Source organism: Egretta garzetta, unplaced genomic scaffold (genome assembly GCF_000687185.1).
Source record: "Egretta garzetta isolate BGI_Z169 unplaced genomic scaffold, ASM68718v1 scaffold533, whole genome shotgun sequence".
Lineage (NCBI taxonomy): Eukaryota > Metazoa > Chordata > Aves > Pelecaniformes > Ardeidae > Egretta > Egretta garzetta.
Genome location: NW_009259191.1, coordinates 439,129 through 458,465, shown reverse-complemented (window position 1 = coordinate 458,465; position 19,337 = coordinate 439,129). Strand labels below are relative to the sequence as shown.

The following is a 19,337-nucleotide window of genomic DNA, read 5'->3' as shown; positions in this document are numbered from 1 at the left end:
CATAGAAGATAATGCATGTTAATATGTATCACCAAGATATTGCTGGATGAAAAATAGCAGTCAACCAGATTTACCAATGATTGTATTTGAACAATAGATTAGAATATTTAAGTTTCTTTTTGGACATTACATTGAACATACAATGTATCAAGGTTTTCCCAAAAATGTTTCCTAAATTTAACATTATGATTCAGTAAGTTCAAAAAACAGCACAGTTTTCTAAAGATTGACACAAAGTGTCATGAATGACAACATTTCTGGGGTTTACAGTATTTCACTATATATGGATTAATCTTTTCACCTAGTCAATATAGAAATATGTTTACCTTGGACACATTTGAGTACTAGAAAATCTGTATCTTTGTGAAGCTCTGACACTTCAGTGAGAGCCATGCACAGAGTTGAAGCATCCATTTTTCACAGTGTTCTCTATTGCTATCAGCTAAATTCTGTACTGACACCAGAAAAGTTAGCATGTGGCAAGAGAACTTAATTGTGCCTGCTTTGACCACCTCATCTAGAAGTTTCTATTTACATTGCTTAGGTCACAAGTTCTCTGGCTTAACATATTTGCAAGAGTAGCATAAAATACTGCCCTTTGTCTTATTTTAACTTATGAGCATTTATTATTTATTAGCACTAACACGGTTATTTGTGTGGTAGACAGATTTTTTTCTTTTTGTTCTTGCACTCATTTCTCCCCCCAGAAGTTCTCTGAAATACTTTGCTCTGAGACATTCATGTAATAGCATGCAGAAACAAAAATATAACAGTTTCATTAGAAAAGAATGAATGATTGGGAAAAGGAATACACAAATTTAAATAAACAAAATCAGTATGACTTACACAAAGATAAGGATAGTCTCTAGGAGAATGTTAAAACCGTTGCATTGTTCTTGTTAATTATACATTCATCTTCAAAAACAGGCAAAAATGCCGAATATTTTTCATTCATTTTCCACATATACGGTACATCTTTTAATAAAATAATCTTTGGGTTTAGTAGAATTCATTTTACAACCTGATAAGCATTACATTACATTGGAAAGTAAAATGGCTGTATCGTTTACTATACTCCCATCATTTAATATAATATCTGTAACAGCATGCGTGTTCCCACAATATTCTAACTTTACATTACTACAAAACACAATTTTAGAAATTGTAAAGGTCTGTACAAACAGGAACGTATTTTAACACAGAAAACTTGACACTATCACTGCACTTTTCTTCAAAAATATTCATTCCTTTCTTTGACAATTTTTGGCTTACACAACAGGGTTCCAAACATTTGTGACAGCTTACAATAGAAAAACAATATTGCTTTTAGTTAACAATGTTAGCTATGAATATATATTGACAGCATTTTCACTGCAGATTTGCTGCCAACATAATACAAAGCAAATAGCATTCAATATGTTGGAACACTCAGGGGAATTAAAGAGTTTCAAAAACAAATTTATGGCATTAGGTGCTGAATGCTAAATCTAATGAAAATGCAAATTCAGAAGTATCTCCCGCACATACTTCATGCAAAGGAATACAGTTTGGCAAAGTGATAAAATTAAGATTGTTTAAGTCAGGAGAAAATTATGTTAAAATGCCTCTGCTTGTTTGGCTTTTTATAAAGCCAGTTTTACCACAAAGATTAATATTTTTCCCAAAGTCTTTCTGCTTTGTTTCCTTGAAGTACATCAGAGAGAGATCATAAAAAAATCCAAATTCCAAGTGCTCCCAAATGTTTTGAGAAAATACAAATACATAGGTGTCTCATTTTAATATTTGTAACTTTACTACTAACCATATACAACCACAAGCATCACTGTTCCCTTGAAAGAACAGAAGCAGAGTTTTGCTTCCAAGTCTGTATGTTTATTATTATCTATAGAACAAGCAAAGCAGTGAATAGAAATTATTACTTAAATCTTATTACAATACCATAATGTACAGCAATGTTGTAGTGTCATCTCCTACACATTAAAGCATATTTCTTAAACCAAACATTTATTGACAGTACTTTATAAGTGACATGACATTTATCGTTTTTAAATCATTTACAAAACAAATTAATGTAGGTTAACAACACCACACTGCCAAGAAAACAAAAATTGATCAGATTTTGTAGCTGTTGAATATAATTTATTATAAATTCTTAGATTATTTTGATATTTATTATCACTCATCTGTATCAAGTAGTTCAACACTGATATCTAACAGTGCTTGCAAGAGATTTATCTTATGTAAGTTTTAAAATAACTTCTTTAACTTCTACTCACATGATCAGTACCATTTAAAAACACAACTGATCTACAAAGACCAGCATTCCTTTCCTGTACTTTATAGCTGTTTTCTTTCTTATTTTCTGATATGGGATATTGCTTTTGCCTGGTTGTGTCACGTATTTTTAGTTCTTACTTTCACATAAGAATGACTGTATTTTATTTATTTCATTTCTTATATAAAACTCTATGGATTACTTGCAAACTAAACAGACTGACTACACAAGTGACTGTGACTAGCAGAACTGAAAGGTGAAAGATAGCATTAATCAAAATGTTTGCAACTGCGTGGGTTTTCTTTGTTTTCGTTCAAATGGATTTAACTAAAACTTCTGATAACTACTCGGGAAAAAAACCTTCTCTGTCACATACTCATGTTCTGCAAAATTCTTTCCAATTAATCTGAGAACATTCTCTTATTCTCTAACCTCCTAGTAAATGCTCAAAAACCAGAAGTGACTAAGATTTAACAATCTCAGTATTATCTTAGATAGCTATAAAATTATATAGTTTGTGAAAACAAATTTTTCATAGGTTACCCTCCTATCTGACTGAATTGTTGAAATATATTTTGTACCTTCTAAATAACAAAGAAGAAAAAAAAAACGGGAAAATTATCTTATTGGTAGAAAAATATTTGTATTTAACCACTGAAGTGTAAGATTAGTATAATCCATAATTATCAAACCCACTATAACATTCAACAATTTATTAATTTCAGGTTTATTAGAAAGCTGAATGGAACATACTTTAGGATTAAACTTGGCCATCACACACAGCTTACCATGAGACTCATACTACTTGAATCATAAAATAATCTAAACTGCAAAATTATACAGTACTTCCCACTATGGTGAGAGAGCCACAACTCTACATTTAGATCTGCAAGAAAAATTGGGAAATGCAAAGCTTCACTTTTTGCTAAGCTATGAATTTGAAAACATACTTTGTAGCACATCAAGCACAATATGGGCCTGTATACTATAAGCATCAAACAAGTTAGTTTTTTAAAAGCTGAAAGACTCTTACACTGGTGAAGATGGAGTAAACACAGTTAATTTGTTAGCATCTACTCTGTCTCTTTTCACTGGCTGTCAAGGAAATCATACTTTACATTTTTTTCAGTATGTGCTTGGAAAGGATTTCCTAGTAATCTACACTAAATCTCACTGAAGGGCGACAACAGAAATCAATATGTGTCTCTGAAGAATAATCTAGCCAAACATTTACATTTAGAATATTCTTTTGTATTTATGCATGAGAAATTCCTGGCAAAAAGAAATTCTCCTCCTGCATACATACAATCCCTTTTTATAGGCTGATTTTTATAATGAGCAGGCTTTAAATCAATAACATAAATATACATTACTCAAATTAGTTTTGTGACAAAACCAGCTAGAATCAATGTAAAATAACAATTTACCTAGGTAGGTAGCTGTATTAACCTCTGCTTCAAGGAAATTTGTTTGGTCCTTCTGCAACCATAGGGAAGAGACAACCTACGGGGAACAGTTACTGTAGTTTCATCCTGGCTATTCCAAACCCATGCAATTGCCATTCCACATGCCTGCCAGGAAGGATATTCTGTTTACTCTGGCTATTGAGGCATTTCTAAATCTAACACTGGAGGTACTCAGCATCAATGTCAAATTTCCAGAGGCAAGCGTGTCCTACCATGAATCCCACAATGCTCTGTAGTCCTCTGATGTTGGGATTAGTTTTGCCCAGAGAGTTCACGGAAGATCAGAATACGAACATACAAGAAGATACATCACAAGCAGCATTCTACTTCCCTGCATCACCCCTGAGTATGACATGGTCTTGCATTAAGGTATGCAAAAGCATATGAAAACCTGCTAGGAGAATCCACAATAATATATTACTTATAAAAATTTTTATAAGTTTTCTGTGAAGCTTCATGTGAGTTTTCAGAGTGTAATACAAAGACAATGAACACAACACCCTTCAAAAAAATTATGCTACACAACTAGAAAATTAAATAAGTGTTATGTAGAGTACCATCATTTCAAGAAAAGAAAAATACAGTCATATTTGCCATTCCAATAAAAGTCTCTTACAATGTGCAAGGTTAAGGATCTGAATTAATGAACCTCCATGTTCAGTCAGAGGATAAATATATATGAAATGGGCAAAAATGTTGATAAAAACATTCTTCTCAAAGTTGAAATTTATAATAAGGAAGTCATTGTCTAATTTGTTGTCACCTACGTTGGAAAATTGTTAAGGAAAAAGGAGAGTGATAAATGGAAGCAACAGCCCTGCTCAGTGACTGGCTTAGAGAAGACAAATGTTTTGGGGCAGATTATTTATATTGCTTATACCAAGATACTAAAAGCTTCAGAAAGATTATCCTTTCAATGACAACATAAACCCTATTCAACAACGTACACCAGATTTAGCAGAAACACATGCAGCTGTTTTGAATCTATACTGAATATGTTCTACTGTATATACATACTTTAGTAAAAATAGTAATAAAAATCTCATTTCTACTTGAAAAACCTTCCGAGTTTTAGCTGCTACATAACATAATGCATATTTAGACTAGCGTGTTGTTCAGTAAAAGATGTCCAAACAAGATTATTTGATGTTGGAATAGTCATCTCAGAACAACCAGAGCAATGTAAGGTAAAATAATTGTCAAGTCAATCCCTAGCTTACACTTTATTGCAGAAATAAATTGAACTCTGCTCTAGCTTTTTGACACGTAATTCTGATACTAATGGGTTCAAATCCATTTCTCTTTGCTCTCCTTCCTAACAGGAAGCTTTATGTAATACTGTGTCAGAAATCTAACGGTTACTGGCTAATGTTTCCCTTAAATAAAAAGTCTCTGCCTGTAATAGTATTAACAGCTGCCATCAGTTTACAGTAACGAGCTACAGTTCATCATGGTAGCGCTACTATGAAAATTAGAAGCTTCTATGGAGCTTCTCAATTCACAAAAAAATTATCAGAGCCATCATGAGCAGTGTTGTAACAGCAGATATTGTCTATCTAAGGTTTACAGGCCAGAACTTAAACTGGTGTAACTGTACTCAATCACTGTAATTGTACACAATTTTTTATATTCTGTTATGTACAAAAAATACAGCAGTTCTATTTTGAGGGTCAATATATAAACCCAGAGTTATTTTTCTTAATTTCTCAAAGTAAAAAATTGCACACTCATTTTACAGAGTATTTCACAGCCTCCTCAATAGAAAGATTAAAATATTTTTTGCTGGAGGAAATATAACGATTTAACTGTATACACTGTAGTATCTTGGGTCTTCTACACAGTGAAGAAGAATCTTCCCAAAAAAAAAAAAGGTAAGTAGCTACAAACCATGGCTTTCTAATTTTCTTTGCTTCGTTGAAAAATTAAAAATGCATATCTTAATGCTTGATACCTCCAGAATTCTATAAACTAAGAATTTACTTATAAGCAGCACAGCAATAGTACAAAATATTTAATTGAGATTAGGATGGGATTTTCTGGGGCATTTAACATTGTAGGAACTTTGCTCCCCCTGAAATCAATGGGAGATACACTATCTCATTCTACCATAAAACAGGCAAATGCTATTTTCAGACACTAATGGCAAAAAAAAATCAAACCTTCTTGTACAGAACTAAATTTGATGGGCCACTGTACATTTGTTTTTTTCCCAGAAAATATCCTTATCTGCCATTCAAAATTACGCGTAAATGTAGGGCATATCCAGGTTTTTAAAGTTTTTCTAGGCAGGTATAGGAGCAGTGTAGAAGAAGAAAATAAACAGACTAAAATTCACTAACTTGGATAAACTGTATGAGTAAGGGGAAATATGAAGTTTATAAAATCACAAATCAAGTGAGCAGATGAAAAATATTAACTATTTCTCATAACACAAAAATGATATTAAATATTAACCAGCATGTTTAAAAAAGAGAAAAGTACTTTTTATACAAACTGTGTAATTAATACGCAGAACTCGGTGCTCCAAGGTCACAATAAGTATAATCAGATTAGACAAGGATGATACAGTTCATAGACTTCACCTATGCATGTTAAAAACAACGATTTGGAGGCAACTACTGCAATGAACCTGGTGACTTCTGACAGCCTGTGCCTAATTTAGACTGGTGGGAACTCACAGTTCTGTGGTACCGCAACATGCAGCGTGTGAGGAATAATTGTCAGGCTGGCCTGCAGGGCACCAGGGTTTTCCTGTAAGTTGTGCAGCATATATAGGTCAGTTGTACCTATACCATTGACACAGGAACTGAAAGTAAGGATTATTCCGTATTTTCCTAGTTATTACTAATATTTTTTTAAGCATCAGCTACTGGCTATAGTCCAGATTAGAATCCTAGACTAGACAGCTCCTTAACCTGACCTGCTGTGCCACCTCTTTACTTTCACAGTAAAGCCAAAACCAAGACAATGCCATAAGTAAGAATATGGGCTCAGTTATGGCAGAATAGGAATAGCAGATGAGAATTTGAGGTGCAGGGCAGCCACAGCAAGAATGACAATGGATTGCTTTTTCGTTGTCTTTTCTTATCAGACCCCTTCAGGGTCACAGGGCGGTTCCAGTTCCATGTTCTAGAGCAACTCACTACCCCCTGGAATAAAAAGTATTGACATATGCATCAAAAAAGATAAATTTCCATCTTTTAGCGAGGCAAATAGTTCAGTCAAGAGTTATTCATGATTCTCTTGGACAACCCAAAACCAATATGCTTTGGACTCACAAGCCCTGAGTTACATTTGGGTGTCCAAGAAACTTGCTGAACAATGTGCTGAACACTGGGATTAAAAATTAGTTGCTAGCTGGTAAACAGCTAAAAGAATGAATCCACACTGCCTAAGAGGGTTTCTCAAATGTGCAACGTTTTCAACAAAGTACAATAATCCTACATTTTTGTGGCACTTGATGTCCAATTCTGATGGAGATTATAGGCACTCAAGATCAGTGAAAGTCTTACCACTCTTCACAGTTCCTTTGCTCCACCTAACAGCTTCCACAGAAGCAAAGTGGAAGGCTCTTACTGCCTATCATATAGCACAACACTAACTTTCAGGAATTTGTTTATCCTCTCAGTATTAATTTTCCTGTTATCTATTTCTCATTTTCACCATCAAAATTCAAGTTTTCTGTTTTTCTTTCACTTATTGTAAGGTATCAGATATGTAAAGACACTCTGTTCACAATGACCCAATATTGGGTTCTTATTGTGTTCATATGTTAAAATCACAGGCAGCATACAAAAATAATGAAGGAAATGTGTTACAAGATCTACCGCTCTACTTCTATCACCAACAGTTAATAGCAGAATAGGGGATTACTGGAGCCATATGCTTAATACACTCAACCACAATCAGCAGACAGAATACTGCTTTCTTCACTGCTCTTTCTCAACTAAATCCACACTAGTTACCTCTTATGGAATATCATTACAATTTAATTCTTAGACTTTCTTGGTGGCAAAAAACCCCACTACTTTCTACAGTTTTTCAGAGCTAGCTTCTCTTTTCCTGCTCGGTCATTTAAAGAGCAAACGGTTTCCCTCCCTCAGTAACATGAATTAACCTACATATATTTCAGCTTGGTTTTATCTTCAGGTTCCAGCAATTTCTGCACAGTATCTCTACCTGCCATGGCTCAAATATAGAATATTCTGCAATAAAAAAAAAATCTAAAAGCAGGAAAGCTTAAGACATTTCACCTTCATCTCTTCAATGTAGATATATTTTCTTTTATTTAGTTCTGTGCTTCCACATTCTGATGTAAAGACGTTTCAGTAATAAAAGCAGAATGAAACCAAATTTGCATGGAAGACAATTAACACTGGAACTAAAAAAGGGGGTATTTAATCATAAATAAAGAAGTTTTTAAATTGAAGGAAAAGTAAGCATGTCACATCACTGACATCAAGATTATCATAGTGCTGATTTTATTTATGGCATTTATAATGTATTTTTGACATTTTGAGTGACAGATGCCACCATAATGGGAAATTAAACACACCTGGCCATTAGTTTCCTGTAAGCAAAAGCCAGTGTTAAATCTGAAACATACAGTATGTATGCAATAATTACCAAACACTGACATCTAAAATGTTCTTAGAGACACCTGGAACAGAAAAAGTTTATGGATTTAACACTGTCTTGCCAAGAGAGAATATTTCATCAGAACTGCAGTTGTTTTGCTAACGCTGAATATTGTCTATGTTTACTAACCTATCTGTATTCATTACTTTTTAAAGGATGATACATGTCATGACAGCTTTAGATAATTTCATGGAGATGCACACTCTATTGCACTTACCAAAGCTTCACATGCACCCTCAATCTATTCCAAGCACAACTGAATTATTGATCCAAAATAAAATTATATGTACTTGAAAGGATTCCAACTTGGAAGAATCATCATTTATAAATCTAATTTTATACATGACCAATACAGGCACAAGTTTCCAAAACTGCAAAATTATTTTTCTTCAAAACTGCAGTATGTTCAATTGATTTTTCTTTTTTTAAATGTTGAGATGAACATGCAATCTATTTTAAATGTCATCACTTTGTTTCTTATTTAATTAACATTTCATATGGCTTCCTCAGTAAATAAATAATTACATCAATCACTATACATATCATCTAACCTTATGCACATTTGACTTACAATAAAATCATAACACTTTCCAACATAGAGATCAGTGAAACTAGTTTTAAAAAGTTCAAAGGTTCCTTTGAAAAAATCCATTATGGTTCTTAATACACATTTCAGATAATTCAAGCCCTTCCCTTATGAAAAGTAATGGATCCATATTACCACATGCTATGGTACCATAAGATCTGACAAAATTTGCATCATGAATCTGGCTCCACCAGTCTTTGTTCCATTTTTTTCAAGTTGAATGGCACATGCTATATAAAACAATCAGCAGCTACTTAAAAGATATTGTCTAAATGCACTCAACTCTGCCTCTCATGTTTTCAAGGCAGGCAGATATATACATATATATATCTACACATGTATACATGAAATACACATATACACTCAAGTGTAGCTTTAAGGAACTTGGCCAGCGCCTTACCTGCAGTGCAACTTTGTAGCATATAGCGATGCTGCCAAACTAAAAAAATACTTAACAGAGAAAGTCCAGATTTTTGCTTCTAGATTCTGAAATATACATCACAAAGAATGCAAATCCATCACTTTCTTTTGCCTCAACTGTTGTCATATTTGCTAGTAAACACTAGAGAATTTTCAGTGAAAGCATTCTCTAATTCAGATTATATTTATTTACCCACATAAGAAACTGATTTTTCCTGATGAAAATGTTTCAGGAGAGCTTTGTTTCCTTTTTAATCTTCCTTAGAAAAAGAATTATAACTTCAATGTTTCTACAGCATATGCTTTTCTCCAAGGCAAAATAAAACAGTGAATGATAACGACTGATAAACCCAACAGCGTTAGATGAATGTTGAAATTTAAATCTTGACCAAGTTCACCCACAAGAACTGAAACCCACAGTTGGATAGCTAAGAACGAAGGAAAAACACCACTCATATAAGAAAATAATAAAAATTTTATACTGATCTAAGTCCATACTAAAATTACATTAAGCAGTGAACTAAAAGTTGTAACAGTGATGCTACTTACAGTTTCATCTTAAAAGTCAACATGGCAATGTCAGCTGGAAATATGGGATGACAAAAACCATTCAACCCTTTATGGCTTTGGGTGAATGGCCCAAGTGCTTTCAAGACACGGATACAAGTTCAGATGTCACTATGAACTTAAGGACCCCAAGTTCAAACACGAGCTAGCAAAGAACACATACAAACCTAGACCTGAAGAAAGAGGAGCTGAGAGCCTTCATCACTGACAGTTAACAAACAAATTAAAATTAATTTCATTTTATTTAATTAAATAGATGGACTGCAACACAAAGACAGAGCCTGATTATTCAAAATAAGTCAGCTTGATACTTAGGTTAGACTTTGACATCTGCAGAATAGGACCAGATTTCCTGGAAAACTGGTAAAACCAAAGAGTATCCACAGTGTTTCTCAGAGATACGAGATACTCAAAATATCACTGAGGAACAGGAACTTAAACAAATACTGGCAAATAGATGCCTATTTGAGAACTGGTAAATAGATTCATAATTTTTGTTTAGGGAAGTATAAAGCCTAGGGAGGAAAGAAAAAAAAAACCAAATCAAAATTCAGATACAGGGTGATATTGTTCTGATATAGGGGTTGGTACAGAAAATAATCCACAAAACCTCTGTCTTTCTGGGCTTACATGTATTTCTTCATATTTTCGTACCATCTATGCTAGACAAAATGCATTCTTTTCAGATTGCTTAGATGTACTAATTCATGAGACTGTTGTAAAACAAAAAGGAATAGATCACAGAGTTTTGCTTACATCAGTAGTCACTTGATGTAGGTCACTGTAGTTTTAAAACGGTTACTGTCTTTTGACAGGATAAAGTCAGTTAGACAGAAGCTTCAAGAATTCAAATGCTCAAATCTCAAAGCTTTCCCGTCCTAAGAGACATTTTCTTTTTAGTATTGGAGATTCTTATTCCTGCCAAAAACAAAAAAAAAGCTTTAAACTACCCACCCATAAAACTTTGTATGAAATTTAAATATAAATATTTAATTTTCTTTGGTAGTAGTTCGACCCAGCAGCAGAGATAGATAAATTTAAAACTCACCCATTCTGGTACATTGTTACATTTTTATTAAACAATGTTTGTTTGCATGAAGTTTTTCTTTTATGTCTACATCCACGTTTTACATTACTGGTAGTAACAGTAATAGATATAAATTTCTGCCACAAAGTTTTCATAAAAAATTTAATTTCATTTTAATTGTTTACTATTTTATAAGCACATAAAAAGAGAGGAAAGATATTAGGCAAGTATGTACATCTTCTATAAATAGCAAATTCAAAACACTTTACCTTTTTATAGAATAAACACTATAGTATGCTAGATACTAAGTTTCTTTTAAAAGCTAACCAAAATCCTTCTTTAAAACCAGATTTATAAGAGCAATATAAATTAAAGTTTATCTTTCAGCAACACAGACCTTGTCTTATGCTTTAAAGATTCTGATTTTGAACCAAACAGTATCACACCATTCTTAACCTGAGTCCCAGTAAGATTCTGCTGTGTTACACTGCAATGGTTGTATGGAGTACAAAAATCAGTGCAGCATAAGCATTCTTAGTAACCAAGTTCTTATACACATTATATTCAGATATCTCAGTGAAACCACCTAAGATGATGGCTTTGTTCAGATTGCTTATTAGTTCTATATGCCTATTTGTTATAAACAACAAAATTTCAAATTTCTAAATTTTAATTCATTAAATGTGCTTGGATAGGCAGTGCATAGGTATCAATAACCTTTATCTTTAACCTCTTTAAATTATATGATTTCCAAGAAAAGTATCAGAAGTGAGGAAACAAAGTAAATTTATATGACAAAACAAAACCAGTACATTAAAAAGATTAGATTTTGTCTACCTGTGTAAAGGGTGAAAAAAATACCAAAATACAGGAAGAGATAGAGGTATATTTCTAGCACCCTGAAAAGTAACACAAGAAGAGCACATAAAGATAGGTAACAGCTGGGGGCTCCATAAACAGGTAAAATTCAAATAATCTCAATAAAATTCTCCTCGTAAATTATTATAAAGAGCTATTTAGAAAGATTACAGGAGCTGAGCAAAAGAGGATTAATAAATTATTAATGCAAGATCATCAACAATGAATGACATACTGAATTTAGTAAGAAGTTATATGTAGTGAAACACACTGCAGGAAATATATATTTCAGATTGCTTAGGAAATGCTGCAAGTCAAAAAATGCTGCATAGAAGTGTTCAAAATTTCAGAACCGTACTCCTTCATGTATGCACTCTTATACATGCATTTTCCAAAGCTAGACAAAGGCAATATAGCCTTTAATGCACAGTAAAGAAAATACCTGTCTTCTAAAATGAGAAACTGGAAAGACTATGTTATAATGCATCTTGATGCCAGTAACTTAAATCACCACATGACAATAGAGTGAAGAACATCTGCTTAAGAAGAAGTAAAAAGGAAGCCTTTTTCCAACTTAAGACTGCTTTTGATGTCATCCTTATTCCATCTTACTTTGGAGGCAGCTTCTGCAGGAATTAGCTGCACAAGATGAGATCTTAGGCCAAAAAAAGAGGTTGAGTACTTCAAATCATGCCTGTTTTTCTTTTCTTCCCCCCTGCTTCTCCAAGATGTATCAACTGGTATAATAAAAGACATTATCTCTCCCTATACACATATAATTCATACCTTTAAGCAACCACAGCTGTAACATCACAAAGAAGCAGTTGTCCGCTAAGGATCATTGGGTTGTTTTAGGACAGTAATAAGAGGCCTGAACAAACTATAAAACCCAATCCCAATAATAAATAGTTCCTGAAAATCTAATCAATTAATGACAACAGAGATTTTAGAGCCTTTCTTATTTTACAAAACAGTGTAGGACAAAAGAGAAAACTATAATGAGAGCTCCATGCACTCATAATAATGTCCAGCTATATTATCTGTCTTACTTTGGCATCCTGTTTAAATTTCTGAAGAACAGGCCACCCTTTTTCCTGACCCACACATATACGTAACAAAATAACCCCCAAAAATCTTGAGTCAGAATTCTAGCCTCAGTCCAACTGCAACTGAAATAACAGAGAGAATGCCTCTGAAGTAAATAACATTTGGTTCTTTGATTTTAACCTCAATCTGGATTGATTTATTAACTGTAAGTAATGATCAAATCCTAGCTGCCAAATATCCATTCTTCTCCTCTATCCTTCTTGGTATGTTTTGTCAGTACCTTTGTGACGAAGAATTCCAAATGTGTTTATCAACACTTAGGGAACAAAATTTGGCACTATTAGGAAACCCCTTCTGTTGGAAATTCTTTTTTTAATCCCAGTGAAAATACCATTTCTGAACATGATTCATCAGACAGCAGAGTTGTTCAGGGTACATACATATACAGAATATATAACACGGCCTAGATATGCATTACTTATTGGTATAATACGGTTGCTATTAGTTAAAGTCATTGAAGTCCTCACAGATATTTTTAAGCCTTTTATCACTTTGTTGTATTAATGCTTATCTCTTCTCAAATTTCTCAAAAGTAAATTTTCCAGGACAGAGTTCACCTTTTTCTAGTGTGGCTACAGTATCTGGAACAGTGAGCGTCAACTACTTGAGTAGGATTTCTGGCTATGGCCCCCAGGAGAAATAATCATTCTTTTCACCTGTAAAATCCTCCAATATTGGTATACTAGCACATGTTTATAATTTATCACATATATACACATATGTTTTTTTCCCCAAATCTCAAATGAATCACTGTTGCTACTAGCACCTTTAAAGATATTCTAGCTCAGAAGTAAGCATGCACCTGAAACACTGTCTCTTTAAAATACTTGAAATGCAATTTGGAGATGACCTTTGTTCATCCAATTTCCTGTTCCACAGAGAAGAAATTCAGCAAAATTGTAGACGGTGTTGTAAGGGCCATGGCTGAAGGTAATAGGAAACAAACCCTGCCCAATAAAGAGCATTATCCAGAAATAGACAGCAGCCTGTGACACGTATATAATTAGAGAAATTGGAGGCTTTTCCCATGAGACCATGCATTCCACAGCAAATCCTATTTCCTTCATTTTCCCTTTCATGGTTATTGTAAGTGTAATCATTGCATGATTATAGTCCTTACATACAACATATCAGTTTCTTTTTGTTTTTTCCAATATTGGTGTTAATTGAATTCACTGAACAAATGAGAAAAAAAATCCACAGCTCATATCTTATCAGGCCAACTGACTTGCAAGTCAGACCCATATAAGGAGACCAAAAAATCTAATTTTGCATCTCTCAGATATCTTATATGATGCCTCTTTCTTCCATAAATATAACCCATTAGCTATTTCTTTTGATTTTTTTTTTCCTTGCTAAAAAAGTATAAGGTAAAACTGATGACATAAAATGTCTGATGTAGAAGGCCAAGTCATAAGGAGGAAGAAGTTAATTTACCAACTTCCAAGTAAAAAAAAAAAGGCTACTGGTTCTACTGTAACATCAGGAACTGAATATAAAAAACCCCAAATTTATCATAAAATTCTAAAAATAATTCTGAACAGATTAGGGCTCTCATTGCTATGCTACAGAACTTAGCTCTATTACCTGCCCTTGTTCCTGAAGCACAACAGTAACTCAAGACATATGTAACAGGAGGAAGGAAGCAATCATTCTGAAAAAGACTTATGTATGATACTGAACAAGAAATTAGGCATGAGTTTCCATAGTGATATAGCAACAAAAGGCTGCTGCAATTTTCAGCTGTCTATACTGAGAGAGTAACAGAGCAAAGGGACTCTAGTCCCTTCTCTGTAAGTTGCAATGTTAGCGTACTCAGAATCGTCCATTATATTTTAGTTCTGCACTATAAAGAAAATATTGAAGGAACTGGAAGAGGAATAATAATAATAAAAACAAGAAGTTCTGCAAGAACTAAAACTACTAAGTGCTATGGATTTAGATTTCATGGTTGGATTCTCTGGTATCTTAAATATGCAAATTCCAATGAGTACTTTCTCCTATGCATCTCCTCTGTGGATTCTCTGATGTTTAATAAGAAATGATCTCATACTAAGCCTCTCTGCCAGTGGGAACACAGATAGGTCTCTTGCCCGTCTGGCAGCCTGCTTTCCCGAAACTTACAGGAATTCCTGTCCAATGGCGTTGAAACTGGCCAAGAGTTAAGAAGCTACTGAGGGAGAAAGGAGAGGAGAAAGATCAGCAGCCACACAAAATCCTGGGCTAGCAAGTAGACAGTATGATCATATAAGCTTTGTTTCCCCGGGAAATTAGGCTAATTATCAAAGGGCTGGAAAGATTCACTTATGATGAAAGTCCAAAAGCCCCAAAGTGGAAAAATACTTAAATACTTAAAGGTGAAGCGCTCTATTGGATATAGGACTGAAAGAACCAAACATGATAGCTAGGTTGAGACACAAATGATGAGGAATGTTATAATTTACAGAAATATAAATGTTAGCCAAGGATGATGAGGATTTATTTGTACCAAGAGGAGCTATTACTAAGCAGAACTGCAACTGGGAATAGCGGGATTAAATAAAGGAAAGCTTTAGGCTAAAAATCAAGCAACACTGTGAGATGAGTCTATGGAACAGTTTTCAGACACAAAGTGGAAGCTCCATGTCTTAAGAAAATTAAAACTGGAATGTAAAAAAACCTGATCTCTACAGAACAATAATGTAGAGTGGACAGTGAGATTGGCAGGAATGTCTAATAGGTCTTTCTTTCCATTTAGGACTAGATTAATAACACAAAATACTGCACTAAAAATACTGTAAAAACTGCACTACTATCCAGTAGTAGAACTGAAACCTAAATCAGGAATACAGTCAGTAAAATTATGCATTCCTAGTATTCATAATATTGAAATGAATTTCTTTGTGAGTAAAGGCTTTAGAGCAAAATGTTAAGCAAAACTGGAAATATTCTTATAATGAGAAGCAAATCTTCAAAATATTTTCGAATCTAAATAAATAAAATAGTTTAAGAATTTGAAGTTGAAGGAAGAGGAACAATGAGAAGGAAATGTAATATAGACAATATATAAGATTAATAAAAGCAGCTACTCCTTTTGAGTCCTCATCTAAATGGCTGAAGCCAGACCTAGGATATATAAATGCCTTCCTCCCACATCATCTACATGATACATCAAAAAAAACAAAGCCAACATTATACAGGTAATTATTTATACAGAGTTATTAAAATTTCTAGTTTTACACATAAAGTGATCAAAGTTACTTGTGTATTAGTGCAACATTTTTAAGCCATACCGAATGGTACAAGTTTCCTTGTTATTATTTTCTAGTAAAACATAAAAGAAAATAATCAAAATGCACAAACCAGATTACACAGTATGTTTGATGTAGCAATTTCTAACATTCATTTAATATAGCTGAGCTGCAATGACTAATACTGCCCATGTCCACTAGTACAAAGACCTAAAAAAGGTTCCAGACTAGATTACGTTCATGCAGGTCTCATTTTAACGGAAATTGGAGAGATGAAAAAAAGATTATAGGAACACACATTATAAAAACAGACCTCACAAGTCAAACTTAATAGTGAAACCATTCTCTTTCATGTAGACAACCATGAAAACAAATATCCTGTAAGCACTAGATATATATTGTATCTTTCTACCAGATCTCTATGCCTCCTTGAGACAGATTCCCATTCATCTCATGACTATATAATTTGATCATAGTTGAGTAAGGCACAGCAGGGGAAAGGGTCTGTCTGATAAAGTATCAGGCTCCAGGAAGATAGATAAACAATTTCATGATTTCTAGTTGTAACAGGAATGGTACAGTGGTGGATATTAAGATATTAGTCTCGTAGGAATACAAATATCAAGCTTCTGCAGTTTTTTCTCTTACTAAATGTTTTCTTTCCATTAAGTGAAAATGACAGTCTGACTATGATAAACTAAGACAGAATGCCAGAATAAAATGCAAGGTATGTGTGAAAAGTCGAATTAAATCTTTTTTGATTTGTCAATGTGAAAGTTAGCACATAACTTTTTTTTTGGCTTAGTTTAAGACAAGTGAAAAAATAGAGCAAGGGAGCTGCTTTCTCATGGGGTATTTTTACTGCAAAGAAACATTATTTAAAAGTAGGTGAAACAGTTGCCTACCAACTTGTTTCACATTTAAACCTCCTCTTTCACAAGGGACACATTGTCAGGCAACTCCTCCTCTACTACACGTCACTAGAGTAATGCTTGTTTACAACACTACCTCATTGTTCTACATGTATTAAATGAAGGCTTGAGTGATAATATTTCAACAGCTGTGATGGACTTCTTTTTCATATATTAACACATATATTTGGGTTGTATATATTAACACAGATGTATAGTATCCATTACTACTAATACAACTCCTGTTAGGTGGCAAATGTTATATTATCTTTGTAATTACTTCCTGTCCTGGATAGCTGAAAAACACGGTGATATCCAGTCATGCTGCTCTTACAAAAATTCAAAGAACAAAAATATATTTTACAGCCAATTTTTAGTTACAAACCCTGGATGTCATATTTTTCTTTAAGAAAATACATTCTGGAGTAAACAATTTTTAAAGTTACCGTACTATCTATCTTAGTATCACTTACCTGTGATTCTTTTACATTTTCAACAGTGAAGTTGAACCAAACTCGAAAGCGTGGGTTACAGGTATCTGGTCTAATGAACAGGTCATACTCAAACTCTGTGATGTGGTCCACCCGTCCAAGGTTACCTACCAAGAACATATGAAAAAGAATGCATTTTAATGAATGGTTGATAAACTCTTCAGGAACTACACTGAGAAAAATTTTTAAAACTTCTACCTCTGTTGGTTTAAAATATGTAAGTATAATAAGCCTTACAACAGTTCAGAACTATTTTTAAAAGACTTAATCATCATCACAAAACAAAATACAACACCAGTAAGTTACATGCATATGAATACACCAAAAAGAAGACAGAATGGATTTTTATTATTCAATCAAATTGACTTTTTGTCTTCTCTTATCTGAGTATTCCAGTTAAGTGTCCCAACATCCTTTTAATTGTTTCCTTTTTTTTTTTTTCCTTCACTTTTCTCATAATGTCTCTGCACCTTTTTTGGCCCCCACCTGTATGGATTTCTTTCTTTCCATTTGCTGCTCCCATTCAAGCTCCTGTAAGATTAAGGAGTCCCCAGTTCTCCACCTGACCCCTCTGACGGGTGCTCTGAGCATCCCTCTCTCCCCACAGATGGGCCAGCCTGCATCTCCTTTGTGATTCAAAAGCCATCTTAACACTTTTTTCTTTACCATTTGCAGCCACTAACACCTCCTTTCAAAGACACAAACGAGGCTGTAAGATTTTGCCTCAGCTTTTTCCTGGTGAATTTCATGGAATAACATTTTTAAATATAGTCAGAGCTACATTGTCCCCTATGGCATTATTCAGCAAGCAACCACACTGGATATAGAAATGAAGTTCAGCACTGGGAAAACTCGCTAAGTGCTTTTAAATTGCTAAATTGGCATCTTTCCTTTGAAGTGTGCCAAGATTTTTAAAGACGGGGTTTAGACTGTCCATTTCATTTATACACTACAAAAGTAAAACTTCACATTTTCCTGATCCAATCCAAAACCCATCTCACCAGGTCTTGTAAGACAAGGCCATGCTTTAGCTCAAATGCTAAATTATGCTTATTTTAAAAAAAAAGCACCATAAGATGACCTGGTTACAGTTTATGGTTTCAGACATATTTGGGGGGTAAGATATATATTTTGGGGTTGGACATATACTGTTGGGTTCAAATACTTATTTGTAACACTATCTGAGCTAAACAATTCCCTCAGCAAGTCCCATTTCAGTAAGCACAAGTAGCAGAATTTGGCTGATCTGCTGTTCTGGGGTGGAAAAGAAGTAGGAAAAGACATTTTCAACTCTGTTCACCAATATATTTGCAGGATTTCTTCCTTCTCCGAAATTGTTTCTAGCTTTACTAATTGAACATTTTTAATCTTCCCTATTTTTAATGTTATCCTCTACTTTCCTACCCACATTCTTCTTTTCAGAAGAAAATTCTCTTCACTGATTCCCTCTGCAGAAAACTGCTTTATGCTAACAATCTGTTCCTAAACACTTGCCCAAAGGATACATTTGGCATATGAAATATTTGAAAAAAACCCAGCAATATTGTACAGCTAGAATACCTTTGCCAAATATAAATAATGTCATCTGCTGTATCGGGTGTCCGTGCCCAGGTGCCGGCGGCGGGGGCTGCAGGGCTGGGCTCTCTGAGGAGAGGCCGGGCGGCCCCGGGCGGGTCACGGCCAGATCCGGCCGGCCCCGCCACGGCCCCGCCACGGGGCACGGCTGAGCCCCTCCGCGCACGGGGTGGCACTTCGGCGGAA

General features: G+C 34.2%; 1 protein-coding gene across 1 annotated transcript in view; it reads right to left on the bottom strand.

Annotated features, from left to right (window-relative positions):
- BEND5 (BEN domain containing 5) overlaps positions 1 to 19,337 on the bottom strand; it is a 595,256-nt gene that overhangs the window by 541,872 nt on the left and 34,047 nt on the right. Inside the window, exon 3 of the mRNA XM_035891345.1 lies at positions 17,559 to 17,683. Within this exon, the coding sequence (XP_035747238.1) occupies positions 17,559 to 17,683 (125 nt within the window). The remainder of the gene's footprint in view (positions 1 to 17,558; positions 17,684 to 19,337) is intronic.